Raw genomic sequence first — 16,615 nt, forward strand, 5'->3', positions numbered from 1 at the left:
CGGATAGGCAGCGTGCCCAGCCTGGTGGCAGTTAAATTAATGGCTGATCGCGAGAGGTTGGTCACCCAATTAATACTGCGGCCTATTGCTGCAGTGCCTCGTGTCTGTCACAACGTTGTCAGCGCTATTACATGTAGGCCACATGTCTCTCACACCATCGCCACGTGCCTCAAAGCGCGAATGAGGCGTCCACTGACCCAGGGATCCAGTTATATGCACCCTTCCTTTCCTCGAAATCATCGGAGTCCGACGCAAACAAACATGAACGCCGACGGCCTATAAGCGGTATTCACATGGGGACATCGGCATGGATGGATGTGGGAAGGAGTTGAGCGACGTCACCGATCCGCCCAAGTCCACCCCTGCTCTTGGATTCACGATTCAGTGGGCGCCTTAGCGTTTTTCCTCCATAAAAACGCAGCCGCCGCGGTTGGGTTCGAACCCGTAATTCCCGGGTTCGAACCCGACCGCGGCGGCTGCGTTTTTATGGAGGAAAAACGCTAAGGCACCCGTGTGCTGTGCGATTTCAGTGCACGTTAAAGTTCCCCAGGTGGTCGAAATTATTCCGGAGCCCTCCACTACGGCACCTATTTCTTCCTTTCTTCTTTCACTCCCTCCCTTATCCCTTCCCATACGGCGCGGTTCAGGTGTCCAAAGACATATGAGACAGATACTGCGCCATTTCCTTTCCCCAAAAACCAATTATTAATTATTCTTATTCAGTGGGGCAGCAGGGATCGAGACGCCGACATGGACGAGCGAAGCGCTGCCGGGCTGCGGAGACAGAGGGGCAGGGGTCGAAAAGGAAGTAAGGGGCCAAAACAATGCTCCCTTGTGGGGTTGTGGCGAAAAAAAGACAGAGGGTGAAAGAATAGATGCGCGATAGGAGGGGATATAAGAGAAAAGAAACGAGAGGGGGAACAGCCAAAAAAATTGTGGATTAGCCCAGATAATCCCGGATATACAATGCGAAAGTGAGATTGAGGTATCCACTGGCCCACAGAGCCGGTTGTGCGCCGTACGTTCCTTTGGTGAAAATGAACGGTCTTTGCAAGGTTGTCAACGCCAATGAACTCTATGAACGCTGTCGGCTCACTTGTTTTGTTTGGTTTTTGAGGAAAGCAAATGGCACAGTAACTGTCTCGCATATCTCGGTGGAATCCCGAACCCCCCCCCCCCCCCCCCCCCCCCGCCGTAAAGGAAGGGATAAAGGATCAAGGGATAAAGGATCGAGGGAGGCAAAAAAGAAGGAGACAACTGAAAATTGAAATTTGGATTTTAAGGAAAGGCGCGGCGCAGCACAACGGCGGAACACCTGTGGCTCGGTGGTACTAGTGGCGCCTGCGCAGTAGTGATAGGCAGCGAGAGAGGAACAGGCGACGGGGTCGGCGGCGGCCACCTGCGCCGTGCGTGACGTCACTCCTGCTCCGACATACGCCGGCTGGCGCGAAGCGCGGAGTTGACTGGCGTAGTGAAGCTTTTCACTTCAAAAAGACGGCAGCGGGCTGCACCCCACGCATCACCGAAGGCCACATCTCCCGGGGAGAAGGACTGAACGTGCCGGCCGAACGAACGGTCCCTTCCTCGATCGGCGGCGGCCGCCGGAGCAAAACCGGAAGCTGCGTCGCCACGAGCACTCTCGAAGGCTGGACGTGTGAATACGCTCGGTTTCGGCGGCGCCTGCTGAGTGACGTCATAGCTGTCACGTGGTTTGGTCTTCAAACTTGCGCACGGCGAAGAAGCTGCGCAGGGTTGGTGGTGGTGAAAGCCTTAATAGACAGAGGGGAGTTTAGGACACGCAGATGCTTGGGCCCGTGCACGGCCCCACTGCACTGAAACGTTCACGTCCCGGAGGGTCATGACGCTGCATGGTAGCCCGGCCTGTTTCGGTGGCTTGCTTAGCCGCGTGTCCTCGGAGCGCAGTAGGGTTTCCCAAGTCTCCAAAGTGGTAAGTGCTCCAGGCCCCGCGGGGGAGGATCCGCCGAGCAGAGGAAAAGGATATGATCGAGAGTGGCTTTGGGGTGGTGGCAGAGAGTACAGGAGGAGTTTGTGTGGACTTGGTGATAGCGCGAGCGTATATATACAAGGGGAGGGTATCGCGCATGTTTGGAGCCGCCTCCAGAGTGTCTGGTGATAATTTTCGAGGGAGGGATGGGGCGGGGGTAGAGCCGACACCCGGCTATGCAGGCCTGCATCTGTTCACTTAATGAATACATATGCGCTCCCGTGAGAACCCTAGATCGTAGGCCGCCGGTGCCCGGATGAGGAACCCCGGGCTAAGCGTTGGCAGCCTCGTTTCCAGGATTCCCGGAGTGGGCAGGCACCCATATGAGCTCCATGTGGCGGGGTGGGTGTGCGGCAAGCGACTTCAGTATGCGAAATGCAGGGGCGCGGACTCTCCCATGAGCAAAATTTAGTATGGCAGTCTTAGAGTCCGATAGCTATATACCGGGCCTCCGTGCGCGTGATGGCTAGGGCAATGGTGGCCTCTTCATCCTCCTCCGAAGTGGCAGTGGGGATATGTGAAGAATGCCAATCGGTTGTAGGTAGGGGTTCGTGATGGCCACAAACACGTCCACACCCGTGCATGAGGCATCCACCCGCATGGCATCCGGTTCCGTGCCATTGTGTTTGTGGAGTGCACGTGCGCGAGCTCTGCGGCGGAGTTCGTGGTTGGTGGAGTGCATATTTTTGGGGAGAGGTTTAATATAGCTCCCGGTGAATGTGGTGGCGGACCTGGAGCTGTATAGGATCCGTGGCTGGTGTCTTGATACTAAGGGTGTGTAGGATGTGTCGGCCGGTGGTGGTTCTCTTGAGGCGTATGTATTGTATCTGTCGGTGGGCCTCGATAAGCTCAGCTCTCGTGTTGTGTAGGCCTAGCTGGAGGAGTTTTTTGGATGAGGTATTTAGAGGTATGGGCAGTGCTGCCTTACATGCTGTTCGGATCATGGCATCCGGGTTGGAGATTTTTCTGCCCTGGAGTTTCAGGTAGGGGAGCATGAAGTGAAAGCGGCTGAGGACGGAGGGGAGTATAGTAAAGCTTTTGCTTAAATAAATAGTTTTGCTTCCATCGTGGCAACAGCTCCCACGTGACGCCATGTCGCAAAGCCGGCTGCAGCTAGACCGATGTCCCTCCCCAGTCTCAGACCGACAGAAAGCGCAGCACCACAGGTGAAAATCGCATGCTCGTGAAATGGGCCTCATTTAGCCGCCAAGGCACACCGTAAGGGCCTGCCTTTATGGTGTGCCTCAGCCTTCACTTGGATGAAGGCCTTCACGGTGATGCTTTCATTGTAAAGGTCTTTCACTTAAAAGCCTTATGCTAAAGGCGTTTAGGGTAGATGCACTCCAAGTAAAGACCTCAGGTAGACATTCTTTAGGCCGAAAGACTTTATGTTAAAGGCCTTTTATGTCAAATGGCTTTTGCACGTGAGGACCTTAACCCATAACTATATACTGCATGATATTGTCACAAATGGGTTTCAGAATGAAAAAGTTAGGCACAGGTCGCAAGGAATCAAGCAATGTTCCAGCTCCAAAGAGCACGCGCGTCTCACTTCTTTGTCCTCAAGGCACCGCCCTGGGACACCTGCCGGCATTATTCCCCCTCCGTATCCAAAAAAAGGAAGCAAAAACGTGGGCGCACTTGGGGCGACGTACCGGTGTCCATACCCTCACTTTGTCATCGGGATGGTACTCGACGAAGCGATGTTGTTGGTTGTAGCGTTCTGCATCCTGCTGCCGGTGGATGTGCATACGAGCCAGTTGGCGGGCTTCCTCTGTGTGCCGGGTAAATTCCCCGGCGTCTGGCGTGAGCGCCTGGTCGTGAGGGGGGCATGGAAGCATGGCATCGAGCATTGTTTGGAGATCACGCCCATAGACGAGGCGAAACGGCTTAAATCGAGTCGTTTTCTGAATCGCCGTGTTGTAGGCAAACGTCACATATGGGAGGATCTCGTCCCAAGTCTTCTGCTGCACATCGACGTACATTGCGAGCATGTCTGCTAAGGTTTTGTTGAGGTGCTCCGTGAGCCCGTTTGACTGCGGGTGGTATGCAGTAGTCTTGCGGTGGTTCGTGTGACTCAGCTGGAACACCTCGTGCATGAGCAGCGCTGTAAACGCAGTGCCCCTATCGGTGATGACGGAGGACAGAGCACCATTTCGTAAAGCAATGTGGTGTATGAAGAAGCGCGCAATTTCTGAGGATGTACTGCGCGGCACCGCCTTGGTTTCCGCATAGTGCATCAAATAATCAGTCGCAACTATAATCCACTTATTGCCAGAAGACGACACAGGGAATGGGCCCAGAGGATCAATGCCAACTTGGTCAAAAGGTGTGCGAGGTGGCGCAATTGGTTGGAGCTGCGGGCTTGAGCGGTGGTGACTTACGACGCTGGCACTCACGGCAACCTTTGACCTAGCGGTGGATGGTCTTTGCAAGTTTAGGCCAATAATAGCCCTGATGCACTTGAGCGAGCGTGCGTGCAAATCCCAAATGGCCAGAGGTGGGCTCATCATGACACGCCGAAAGGATGTCGCGGAGGTCTGATGGCAGGACTAGGAGGTAGGGACGGTGGCGGGAAAAGTGTAGAGTTACGTTAGAAGCATGGCCCTCCAGGTGATCCATGACAGACTGCAGGTCAGCGTCAGCACGCTGCTTTGCCACTAAGTCCGAACTGCTGATCACGCCTAGGAAATGATTGTCATCCTCTGCGCTGTCATCAGCTTGCTCGACGGCTGCGCATGAGAGCGTGTTGGCGTCTTCGTGTTTACGTCCGGGCTTATAGGCAATATTGTGTAATCAAATTCTTGAAGGCGAAGGCTCCAGCGTGCTAGGCGTCCTGATGGGTCCCGGAGATTGGTAAGCCAGCACAAGGAATGGTGGTCGGTGACCACTTTAAAATGACGACCATAGATATAAGGTCGAAGTTTCATCGTGGCCCAGATGACAGCGAGGCACTCCTTTTCCGAGGTGGAGTAGTTGATTTCGGTGCACGAGAGTGTGCGACTCGCATACGCGATCACACATTCCACGCCTTCTTGATGTTGAACGAGGACGGCACCAAGCCCGATGTTGCTAGCGTTGGTGTGTATCTTGGTAGCAGCCTCCTCATCGAAGTGAGCCAGCACAGGGGTAGTGTGCAGCTGTTGGTGCAGCTCTGTGAAAGTAGCCTGTTTCTCGGCAGTCCAGACGAACGGTGTATCGTCACGTGTTAAACGGGTGAGAGGTTCAGCAATCTTGGAGAAGTCGGCGATAAAACGACGGTAGTAGGCGCACAAACCCAAGAAGCGCTTGAGCGTTTTTTTTTTTTTTGTAGTAGGACGGGGAAACTTGGTTATGGCGGCAGTTTTCTCGGGATCGGGTCGTATGCCATCGGCGCACACAACATGGCCGAGATACTTGAGCTCTTTGTATCCAAAGTGGCATTTCTCGGGTTTAAGTGTCAAGTTGGCCATCCGCAGGGCATCCAACACGGCCCGCAGGCATTCAAGGTGCTGGTCGAAGGTTTCTGAGAACACCACCACGTCATCTAGATAAACTAAACATGTTTGCCATTTGAGGCCGCTGGATTCAGGGCACGGCGTTGTAGTGGGTCAGCGTAGGTCGGGTGGTAGTAGTCTGTCTGGTTGGGCGGTGGAAATTCCGGTGGATTTGGGGCAGGGCGTCGCAGAGCTTCAGCGTATGTCAGGCGGCAGTAGTCTGTCTGGGTAGGCTGTGGTTCGGCGTGTAGTGACGGAGGCCTGGTAGCTTGCTGCACCTCTTCGCGGATAACGCTCATTAGGGAGCTGGCCGCTGTTTCAACGTATCACAAATCTTCTCTAGCTCTTCACGGACAACAGCGCGGATCATGTCGCGGAGAAAGTCGGTATTGCTGTTGAAAACCGGGAGGGACTCCGTAACAGAAGCAGCAAGGGCTGGCCGGTCGTACGCGGTGGAACGCTGCCGGAGGACCTGCTCCATTGTGACTGCACGAGGCCAGCAAAAAGCTGTTCTTTAATACCGTGCATTAGGTGGCGCAGCTTTTTGGCTTCCGCCATGGCTGGGTCAGCCCATCGGAAGAGCCGCATCTTGTCTTCGACGTACATTGTAACCGTTTCGTTGGGTATTTGCATACGGGACTGCAAGGCTCGTTCTGCTCGCTCCCGACGATCAGCGCTGACATACGCGACGAGCAGTTGACGACGGAACTCAGGCCATGATAAAAGAGTGTCCTCACGGTTTTTGTACCACGTACGAGCACCGTCCTCCAAGCTGAAGACAATGTTTCTCAGCTTGGCGGCGTCATCCCATTGGTTAAATGCGGCGACACGTTCAAACTGAAGTAGCCAATCTTCCACACCCTCCAGTTGAGTCCCGTGAAAGGACTTTGGTAGCCGTGGGTTCTGGAGGGTGTAGTACGCGGTGCTTTGCATGACTCTTTGAGGGGTAGACGCCGAGGGGAAGTCGAATGGCCTGAGTACACGAGGCAGTCGGCCAGGCGGCGAGGTTGTCTCCAATAGCCCATGCTCAGGGGGCAGTCCAAGATTTCGGCTGCTGACCCAGTGCTCTGGCGTGTCGACAGGGAGAGGTCTGGGGTCCTCGGTGTTCGGAGGGGTGTGCGACATATTCCAGAGCGATTTTACCCAGCACCTCCACCACAAAATGTCACAAATGGGTTGCAGAATCAAAAAGCTAGGCACAGGCCGCAAGGAATCAAGCAATGTTCCAGCTCCAAAGAGCACGCGCGTCTCACTTCTTTGTCCTCAAGGCGCCGCGCGGGGACACCTGGCGGCATTATTTTACACGGAGTCATGCTAAACTGTCTGCTATTTTTAAGGCGTAAGCCTTTCTTGGCTCATGAGTGGCGTGGATAGAAGTCCGCACGAACTGTCAATCATAAGTTGTACAGTAATTAAAATAAAATGTAAAAGTTGATAAGCAACATTTGCTAAGAAACATATATGTAATCATAGTGGTGACCATAAATAGATTGTAAAAAATAGTGATAGCGATAATGACAAGTACTGATAGTGAGAGTGTTGGAAATATTGATGGTAATGATAGTGTTAATAGCTGTGGAGAGTGATAGTTCTAGAAATAATGATAGTGGTAGAGATAGTGATAATGATAGCTACTGATAGTGCTAGGGATAGTGATAGTGAAGATGACAGTGATGATGGTAGCGATAGTCAGTGATACCAATGGTGATGATAGTGGTGACCATAGTAATGAAGGTGATTGCAATAGAAAAAGTAAAATGGAGGGAGAAAAGTAAAAAATGAAATAAATAATAAGAAAAAAATAAAAACAATGAAAAAGGAAGGGAGTAGTAAAGGAAAGAAAGGCTTTCACATTTCTGCTATTAAGCAGACATAAGTGCAATCTTGTATTTTTTTACAGCAGCACTGTGTGCTACTACAGAATTTTTAGTGGGCAATACGTGATGTTATGCATGCACAACACGGCTTCTAATTCTAAAATTACTTATTTACTACGTAACATTTCCTATGGTATACCTGAATGCAGCACTCCAAGATGGCTACCTGCAAGCGGCATAAAGAACGCCTACATGGGAGTATCTCAAAGCCGCAACTTGGCTTAGCCCCAAGGCTGGCGCTGGTGCTGTTCCTCATGGGCAAGAAGCCGCGACTTCAGGAAGCCGTCATGCTGGCGCCCCGAGCGGACCCGGTGGTCGTGGTGCCCAAGTATCGGCTCAACCTGTCCGGCTTATTCACCCCCAACTGGAGCGACGCGCCAGGTGAGTGTCTACAAACGGCACCTGTTTGGAATAAACTTCGGGGCATTAAATATGTGTAATAATTTTTCAAAACATATCCTCATTTTAACTTAATATTTTTCTTTTATTATCACCAAAGGAGTATTTTTGAGCGTTTCTAACTAATACGCCGCAGCTACTGAGTTGCCATATAGTGTGCTGGGCCTTGAAGGTATATGCAAAAGCGTTATTCGATTCAATGCCTGGAGTGCACAAATATTCACTCATTTCTACAATGTGCTCTCAGCACAATTCTCAAGCAACATTACGTAGAAAAATAATAAAGTAATTATTTTAGAGCAAGCCCAGTAACCTCTTTAGGTTACTGCTATAAACATCCGTGGTTTCTCTGACTTATTTCAAATATCACATGCACTGCAAGATGAGATTGAAGGAAATAAACACGAGTAGCTACCCTTGGAAGTGACGCATGTTGAACACAGACCTCTGGAGTCATATGTCGAAACAAAATAAAATATTTTAAGGCGCTTTAACAGGCTGACTTGTGTTTGTCGAATGTGCCTTGGAGATGAAAAGTGGCTGGCATCGCTAATTTCACTGCCTTCACAATCGCTCAATTGGGCAATGCGCCAACTTTAGTGGCACATTTTTAGAGCAAGAAGGGAGTTTATTTTGTTCACAGTTTGGAGACATGTCACTGTAAGTATAGGCAGTATAAAAGGACACATACAGGAGCCAATTTAGACAGGAAAAGAGTTTCACGGGCTGCACTGATGTAGGTGCAACTGATGATTCTGCTTTTGCACAACTTTCATGAAATGCCACTGTGCATCTTGTAATGATGCCTTTGCAGTATTAAAGGAGGCCTAAACGTAGTGGTACAGATGCACAGAACTTGTGATTGTGTTTAAATCATCTTACTCACTAGCACTTTCAACCCCGGGAACTATTGCGTGAGGTAAACCAACTTTGCAAACACAGGAGAGAACAGTTGGTATGTGAGCAGTGAGCTGATGCCTGCCTTCTATTGCTGAAAGACAGAAAGAGAAAAAGTAGGGAATTCATCCAGCCATGTGTGGCTCGATTCTTTGCTGTTACAATTAACTTTATAGGGTTCACGTTTAGTTTACCTAGTATACTCTTCCTCACAGCGGGTTGGCACTGATGTGGAGGCTGCATGCCATTCTCACGTCTTAGAGTCTCTGCTCCAGGAGTGTTGTGCCGGAGTGGAAATCTCGTGTTTTCCATGCTTTTAGCTGCTCTATCGTTTGCACAAACGCTGTGGTCTTAGTCCCACATGTCGGGAAGGCTGGTTGGTATTCACAAATTTATTGCAGGCCTTTGTGGCTCTTGTGAAGATGATGACCCAGACAAAGCAGATAACTCGTGAAAACGAAGAAGATAGCCCTGCGCGTCAGCCGTATTGCTATCGCCATGTGTGTCTGTGCCCGACCTGGTTGCCCTCGGATTGTTCTCGCCGCTGCTCCCTTCCTCCCAGGTCTTTTAAATAAACCCCCGCCTTACAGCTCTATTTAGTTGACTTTAACAATATTGTGGACTCGAGGTGGTTTTCTACTGAATAGCATGTTGCTTAGCTGAAGCCACCAGATGCTTAAATTCCTTGGATAATATATAGCTTCATACGGAAAACACAGGACAGTGAAAAAAAGCTCTGGGAGAATAAATTTTCACACGTATTGCTGACACCTTTTCTTGAGAGTCCAAGTTAACTGCAAAACATGTATTAATTGTCCTTACGAAATATCCACTATGTTTGCAGAATCGTTTCCAATGAGAGTTTGTTTTATATATCCTCTACCGGTTATTGCTCGGAGCAGGTTAATTTGTGTTTGTACTGTAATTATTTTATTTAGTTGTTGGAATCATTTGTGCACTTTTTGTCCCCTAACATGTTGACTGCAGTCATCTTCGCGTTTCCTAAAATTTATATGCTTGGCACGCAACGTGGCTTTGCTAGACCAGGGACAAGGCAGCCATGGCTGCTGGTGTGCGTATCGTCCTTTGGCGGCCACCCAAGCTCCCTGGAGCCGCAGGAGTGCGACCCTGGAGCCACATCGCATGGCCATCAATTGGTGAGTCCGAAGTCCTGCTGGGTGCAACACCGCTTCCGGAGGCTAATGCTTAAGAGGGGCTCGGGGCTGCAGCCTTTCAAGCATGATGCCACTAAAATGCTAGAGCAGCTCGGCGCCGTCGTGGGACTCGCATGCAGGCCCAGTGTGGCAGTGAGCGACGTCGCATTGAGCATTCAGGTTGTGGCGGTATCATATATTAGATCAGAATAAAGCACACTAGCATACGCTAGTGTACACATATTTGTCTTAGCGTGCACTGAGCATCCAAGAAGCATGCAAAACATTCAGGACCTGTTATACAGTAAGAAGTCTGTCAAAATTCATTATTTCGTGACAAATGAAAATTCAAACATAATGCTGCAAATCTCCCTGTGTTTTTAATGCGAAAGCAGTTCTTGTCTCATGGGTGGCGGTCACAGGAGCTGTCAGCAGAGGTTGTCATCAGAGCATGTCCTCAAGAAAATTACCATTAGAAAAAAGAAATGCTCCAGCATTTCGGGTTCTAACCCTGGACTTAAGTGTGCCAGGCGGGCACGCAATTCATATGCCATGAAGGGTCTTCTGTTCTAGTGTGTTAGAGGGGCAAGAAGTCAACACGTTTTGGTGTGTGCAACAGTAAAGTGTGTTCCCAATATGTTCTGATGTCAGACAACGATGACTTGCAAGAAAAGTTGCCGACATCATCCAAGGGTCACTCTATAGGTGTCATATGACAACGATGACTTGCAAAAGTGTTCCTGAGGTTCAAATGACTTTGCATTTCTCTAACATAGCAGACTGCAGTGCTCTCCAACTTTTTTACATTCTCCTCATCCTTGTTCTCCTCAGTACTAGAGATAATAAATTCTTGCGTACAAATGAAGATCTAAAGGGCGAAAGCGGATGTTAATGTTCACTGCCATCTGGCTGCATTTCTCGTCATCAGAAGGCGTTAAGGATAATTTTATACACAAACCAAATGGCAAAACAAGCCTGAAGGGTGCTGAAAAAAGGGAAGAAAGCATACTTATTAGTACGGTATTAACAGCACTTGTTGCATTGGCGAACAAACGACTGTGACGACTTGTAATGCAGAGAGGGGGACTCTGAATTTTTTATTTTCCTTTTGATTGTGCTGCTTTATTTTCATAAGGGAAATAACACGAAGGTAGCATGTCATCATAAGCAATGCATAAAGTGAGAAAGATATGAAAGGGAAAAAAGGAATCAGAGGAATGGGCTGACAAGGCTTTTTGAAACCCCTTTAAGCCTTGTTGTTCTTAGGCATAATACAGATTACAAGTGCATAGTTACTCTTAATTTTGTTTTGATTCTTACGCCAATTGCATTATATACTTTTACTCTCCTTTGACTTTCAGTTTGCTTCATAGTGCACCGTGAAGAATGAAAAGATGCAAGATAATGCAAGTGAATTTGATTTACTGCAGGAAAAAAGGAATGGCCTGCGAGTGTAGTCTGTGGGCGCACTCCTGCAGCTCGAAGCGTGCATCTGCGGTGCATTCGAGCCACGCTTCACGTCTGCCTGCCTGCAGTGGGAAGGGGCCTACAACTTCTGACGAAAACTGGTAACGTTTAAGTCATTAATGGCTCTTCCTGAGGTGTTATATGGAATGTGCTTTTTGTGCACTTATCCATCCTCAATGCCAGTATCGTTGTGGCATTACAGAAAAAAGTGAAAATAGCCGCACTCAGAACTAGGAAAGTTCCCATTTGAGGCAGTGTGGAAAGTGCGACAAGAGGAGGTTGTGGAATATTTTTGCAGAATATTGATAAAGGCACAAATTTATGTCCCCTAGCCTATGCTATTAACTGCATCAAGCTTACTTATTGAAAAAAAAAAAAAAGAAAATGAAACAGTGACACAGGAAATAATGTCGCAGGATTGTTTAAAAATAATCTAAGTGAACAAATGGAAACGTAGCATTCAGCTGCATTACCTACTTGCTACTTTTAGAAGTGTTTTCTTTTTGTGTTCTTGTCTGACGCTTCTAATATAATTGTTTTTTTTTAATGCTGGAGGTCTTCTGTGATTCTATTGGGTGCTTTTAGGGTGTGCAGTCTTCTTGTTGCATCTGGTGACAAGTTTTCTGTTCTGTACAGTTGGCTGGCAGTTTCAATAAGAAAAAAAGATTACTTGATGATCAGACAAATGAGGCAACAATTCTGCGAAAGCATTTATTTACCCTAGATTATTACTTTGATGTTTTCATTTTATTGAATGGTTTTGCTCTAAGCCGAGAATTTTTCTGACGGGTGAATAAGGGTGGAGGTGAGTGGGTAGCGGTGGGTGGTTGAGTGGAAGGTGCAGGTGGGGTTGAGAGGTGGGTGAAGGTTGGCTTCTGGGGGGGGCAGTCCCCTAGATAAGGGGAGGTGGCTGTTGAATGGGGCTTCTGGAGGGCAACTGATTTACTCACTGCTTCTATGAATTCAATTTTCCTATTGCATATTTGTTCACCTGCTGCCTAGGCTTCCAGTGGGCTGAGGCCTTGTGGAAGGGGGAGGTAGGAGGGCTGGTGGTGTACAGTGCATCTGGAAAGTAGAGTTCCCTGGTGAATGAGGCCTCTGAAGGGTGGCGGTGGGCGGGGATGGGAAGGATGACCAATGGTGGTGGTGCATACATGGGCTGCACCCTATCTACTGGGATGAGGTGGGGCAGGGTGCTGGTGGGTGTGCTGCCGCCCCCTAGGGTTCTGCCAACCAGATCGGCGTTTTGGTGATGGACAGTAGCACTGCTTCTGCAGTAAAAAGAAAGCTTTATGTCTTCTGTGCGCATTCGATTTGTTGTATTTGGTAATCTTGTAACGGTTACATCATTAATGTCTCATTTGGTCTTTGACAACAAATACGAATCGGTTTATGGGTTTTAACGCCCCAAAGCGGCTCGGGCTATGAGGAACACCATTTTGAAGGGCTCTGAAAATTTCGGCCACCTTGGGAAGAACCCCAGGTGGTCGTCCCTCATAGCCCTCAGAGCCTTAGCGTTCCTCATGGCCCGAGTTACTTTGGGACATTAAATGCCATAACTCGATTAGTATCTTTTGCTAATTTTATTCTGGTGCTGTTTCCTATGGTCAGTATGCATATTTATGTAGGCCCAGCGTAACTGTTAGCACAGAACACAGGACAAGAACGACTTGGACGCAGACACCACTGCGCTTGTGTCCGCGTTTACTTTGCGTCATGTCTCAGCATTTGCACTGAACCCATTATAGATACATGCAACTATTTATAGATATGTGCCACTGTTGTTAAAAGAAACCTGGAGGGGACACTTAACCTCCACCTTAAGGGTATCATGTGATAGTGTTAATCAGGTAATGCCTGTATCCGTGGAATTTGTCATCCTCAACTTTACGTTCATTGATCTCTGGGAGCCCTCATGCAACCCCTGGCGCAGTAGTGCAGCAGTTAAGCTATGCGCAACTGCCCAGCGATGCAAGTGCTGCTACGAGTGGGGCTCGAGATCCAGCTTGCTCTTCCCGAGCATTGTCTTGCGACCAATTAATAATTGAACTGCCATCTGCCACGCTGGGCAATTTTCTCACAGTCCGGTGGGGACGCTGTGATGACACCACTAGGTCACTTGACCTAGGTGGCTCATTTAGGCTGCTTCTCCGAGGAATTTTCACTTACTACGCCACCGCCGCCGCCAGATTTTTTGCAGAATGAAAGCTTAATGTTATTGCTTTAATATACAGCCAAAAGGGTTTCTTTTTAAGCCATGCAGTGTGGCTCTTGTTTAACTTCTTGAAGATCTGTGCTCCGGACCACTTATATCAAGACCTGCGGTCACCTTGGAAAGATTCGCAACGCCCATGAGGCAAAACAAGCTGCGGGCATGGACCAGAAACAAGCCAAGTAGTCTGTATATTTTGTACAAATTGTGTAGCAAGTAGCTCAGCCTCAACCTCAGTCATGGTTCTAATACTGTGGGGAGGTTTTGTGTGGCATTGGGTTTTGTGAGGTTTTTCAAAGGAAGGTTGTGCTCCAACCGATATGTTTTTCATACTGTGGTTCACGACACCTTGTAACCCTTCGCCCTGAACCTCGCCACGACATTCAGGCAAGAGGTATAAAAATCTTGCTGGCTGCCTCTCTATTCAGTGGCTTCTTCAGCTCAAGTTAGTACAGCTAAGCTGGTCATCTTGCATCTCTTGTGCAAGAAACAGCACGAAAAATAATTACAGAAATGGGATGTTCTGGATATGTAGGACCCGCCTCGGTGATGGCCTTGTAGTATCGCCAGTAGCATGCAGAACCTAGCGGTGTTACTGAGTAAGCCAGCGCGGCCTGGCCCGGATCGAACGCTTGGCCTAGATTCCCAGATGTTCCACTGGTGCTTTAAGCTGTGTGCTGGTAAGCGTGTGGAAGGTAAACCGAGTGCTGCTTCGCACATCACAATTTATCGGACCAAAGCAAGTGTTGTGTGGAGACCCCATGACAAATCTTGTTTGTGAATTTGTGTTGCTATGTGTTGGACCCTTGCCGCGCAGGGGCCTCCCACGCTGGACACGGCTGTTGCGTGGCTTCCGTACAGGGACCAGAGGGGAGCCGCCATCGTAGCCGCAAACTTCAGCCCGCAGCAGCGATGGTTTTCCGAGACTTAGGAGCCATGTCGCGCAATTTTCGACCCGGAATCGCTTAATTGCGATGGCGTATTGTGCTGCCATGCACGTTACTATTGCACGTCTTGGCATATTTTGTACTTCTTTGTAGTTTGTTTAGCGTAACATTGATTGCGTGCTAAAAAATTGTGTTTTGTGTGTGATTATTACTTAGCCGTGCACTAAAGCCTGTGGTGTGCAGGCACGATGCAAAATAGTTTTTGTGCAGTTGGCCAAAACCTTAATGAACAGCATTGAATCCCAAGAGGACACACGTGCTGCATCCACTGGTGAAATAAGAGCTGATTGACTGGTGAGGCAATGCAGAAATTTTTTTTCCCGCTAATCGACATATATCTGGAACTTTTGTCTATAACTTTATATTGGGAAATTAGCCACCCAAACCTTGTATTCAGTTCCTCGTACGCAGTTTGTAGTGCCTGATGTATTTGAATGCGTGTTCGGCATTGTACGGCGGCATTGTGTTTTGTACACTTGACTCTCGCGACCTGGCTGGTGGAAAGAGCCACATGTCACTAGCTTCCACCTGCCGTGGTTGTCGTGGCAAAATGGGCAAGGAAAAGGAACCCTCTGCACTTGTAAGTTAGAAGTGAGTCCAGAAGGTGGCTACCATGGGAAGGACAAAAAAAATTGATTGTAAAATTGATAAGAACTAGTAATGACTCTAAACGGTCAGCAAGATTAAAAATGACAAACCACTGAGCAAGGAGTGCGGCGAAGTTGCTCAGCAGTTTGAAAGCAAAGTATTTAAGAAAATATAGAAAAACATAGTAGGATTGAAGAAAAGCAAGGCGCGTACCCAATGCTAGCGCACTGCCACCGCGTAATGATGAATAAGCGCGTTCATAATTCAGTATAAGTCAGTATGAGGACACCAAATTGAAAAACCCGGCCTGAAACCAATTTGACACGGATTCAAGAGAGAATTTTTTTAAATGAATGACATGGCACGGCTGCAAAGGACCCTTTCTACCAATTTCACTTGGTTCGATGTTAATGCAATAGGGCGTATGTTGTCTGAAGTTAAGCCCTCCCCTTGCTTTCTAATCAGTGGAACTATTTCCGCAAGACGCCACTCATGAGGAATACAAGGACCTTTAATAGAATTGTTAACTAGAGCCAACAGGTCTTCAGGAGATTCATTGAACAAAATTTTGATCATAGATGAAGTGATTTTACCGGGCCACGAGCCGCTGGGGATAAGCGCAGAACAATTGGCGACAGCTCGGGCCTAGAGACATCAGTGAAATCACTTGAGGTGAATGTGAATATAGCAGGAGAAGGTAGAGCAAATGTAAAGCGAAGCTCTAGGCCACACGCAATATCCTCTAAGGCCTTGGCGATGTCAGCAGGGGACTGAACGAGGGGTTCAGTGTTGACAGCCGGTGAAATCGCCTTGTTGCGCCTCATGAAATTAAACAAAGCTCGTTTATTTCCTGATTGCGAAAGGATTTCATAATGGTTTGTATTATACTCCTCCTTTGCACGGGCGACAGTGCGCTTAAATGTTGCTGCAACATACTTATAATCCAACCAATTTTGGGGGATTGATTCAGAGAAGTTTCTTCCAATCTGCTTTCTGTCGTCTATATGCACGCGTGCACTTAGCATTCCACCAATTTTCCGCGATTGCACCCTTCGTTCTCTTATCCAAAAATTCAGACTTTTGCCTTGCATGATCCAGTATTGAACATAGATGTTTAGCCTTGCTTTCGGCATTTGTCTCAGCGCAAGGATCTGAAGTGATTTGGAGAGCTAACTTTAGCGTGTCTTTAAAGCAACTGTAATATATTAACGTGCGCTGATGTCGCTCAGGAAGAGTTAATTTACACGCAAACTTGAAACTAATCGGAAGATGATCACTGTTTGTTGCACAGTCAACAGGCGCCCAAGACATAACAGACATTTCTGTGGAGGAAAAAGTTAAATCCAAGGTAGAGCGGCATTGACTCCGAACAAATGTAGGCAATCCGAAATTGTTGCAGATCAAGTTATTGTCAGAGGCCCAATCAAATAGTCTAGAATCAAAGCTGTCTGTTTTAAACCCCCATGTCACATGGTGCGTATTGAAGTCTCCAAGTGATGAAACCTGAGAACGGCTACTAGACATGAGTGAGTCAAAGGGCCGAGTTTCATGCACACCAGACGGGAAATATGCATTAGCTACCGTAAAGGGCTG

General features: G+C 48.4%; 1 protein-coding gene across 5 annotated transcripts in view; it reads left to right on the plus strand.

Annotated features, from left to right (window-relative positions):
* The window catches only part of LOC144115162 (uncharacterized), a 19,806-nt gene extending 5,228 nt beyond the window's left edge, over window positions 1–14,578 (plus strand). For 4 of the 5 annotated variants that reach the window (XM_077649343.1, XM_077649344.1, XM_077649345.1 and 1 more), the window contains 4 exons: window positions 7,508–7,739; window positions 9,697–9,811; window positions 11,239–11,376; window positions 14,305–14,575. In XM_077649343.1, coding sequence (XP_077505469.1) covers window positions 7,517–7,739; window positions 9,697–9,811; window positions 11,239–11,376; window positions 14,305–14,374 — 546 coding nt within the window. In that variant the 5' untranslated portion in view covers window positions 7,508–7,516 and the 3' untranslated portion in view covers window positions 14,375–14,575. Of the gene's footprint in view, window positions 1–1,768; window positions 1,949–7,507; window positions 7,740–9,696; window positions 9,812–11,238; window positions 11,377–14,304 lie in introns of those variants that run through there. The other variant, XM_077649342.1, reaches the window with a different exon arrangement.
* Window positions 14,579–16,615: the final 2,037 nt, after the last annotated feature.

Source organism: Amblyomma americanum, chromosome 1 (genome assembly GCF_052857255.1).
Source record: "Amblyomma americanum isolate KBUSLIRL-KWMA chromosome 1, ASM5285725v1, whole genome shotgun sequence".
Classification (NCBI taxonomy): Eukaryota; Metazoa; Arthropoda; class Arachnida; order Ixodida; family Ixodidae; genus Amblyomma; species Amblyomma americanum.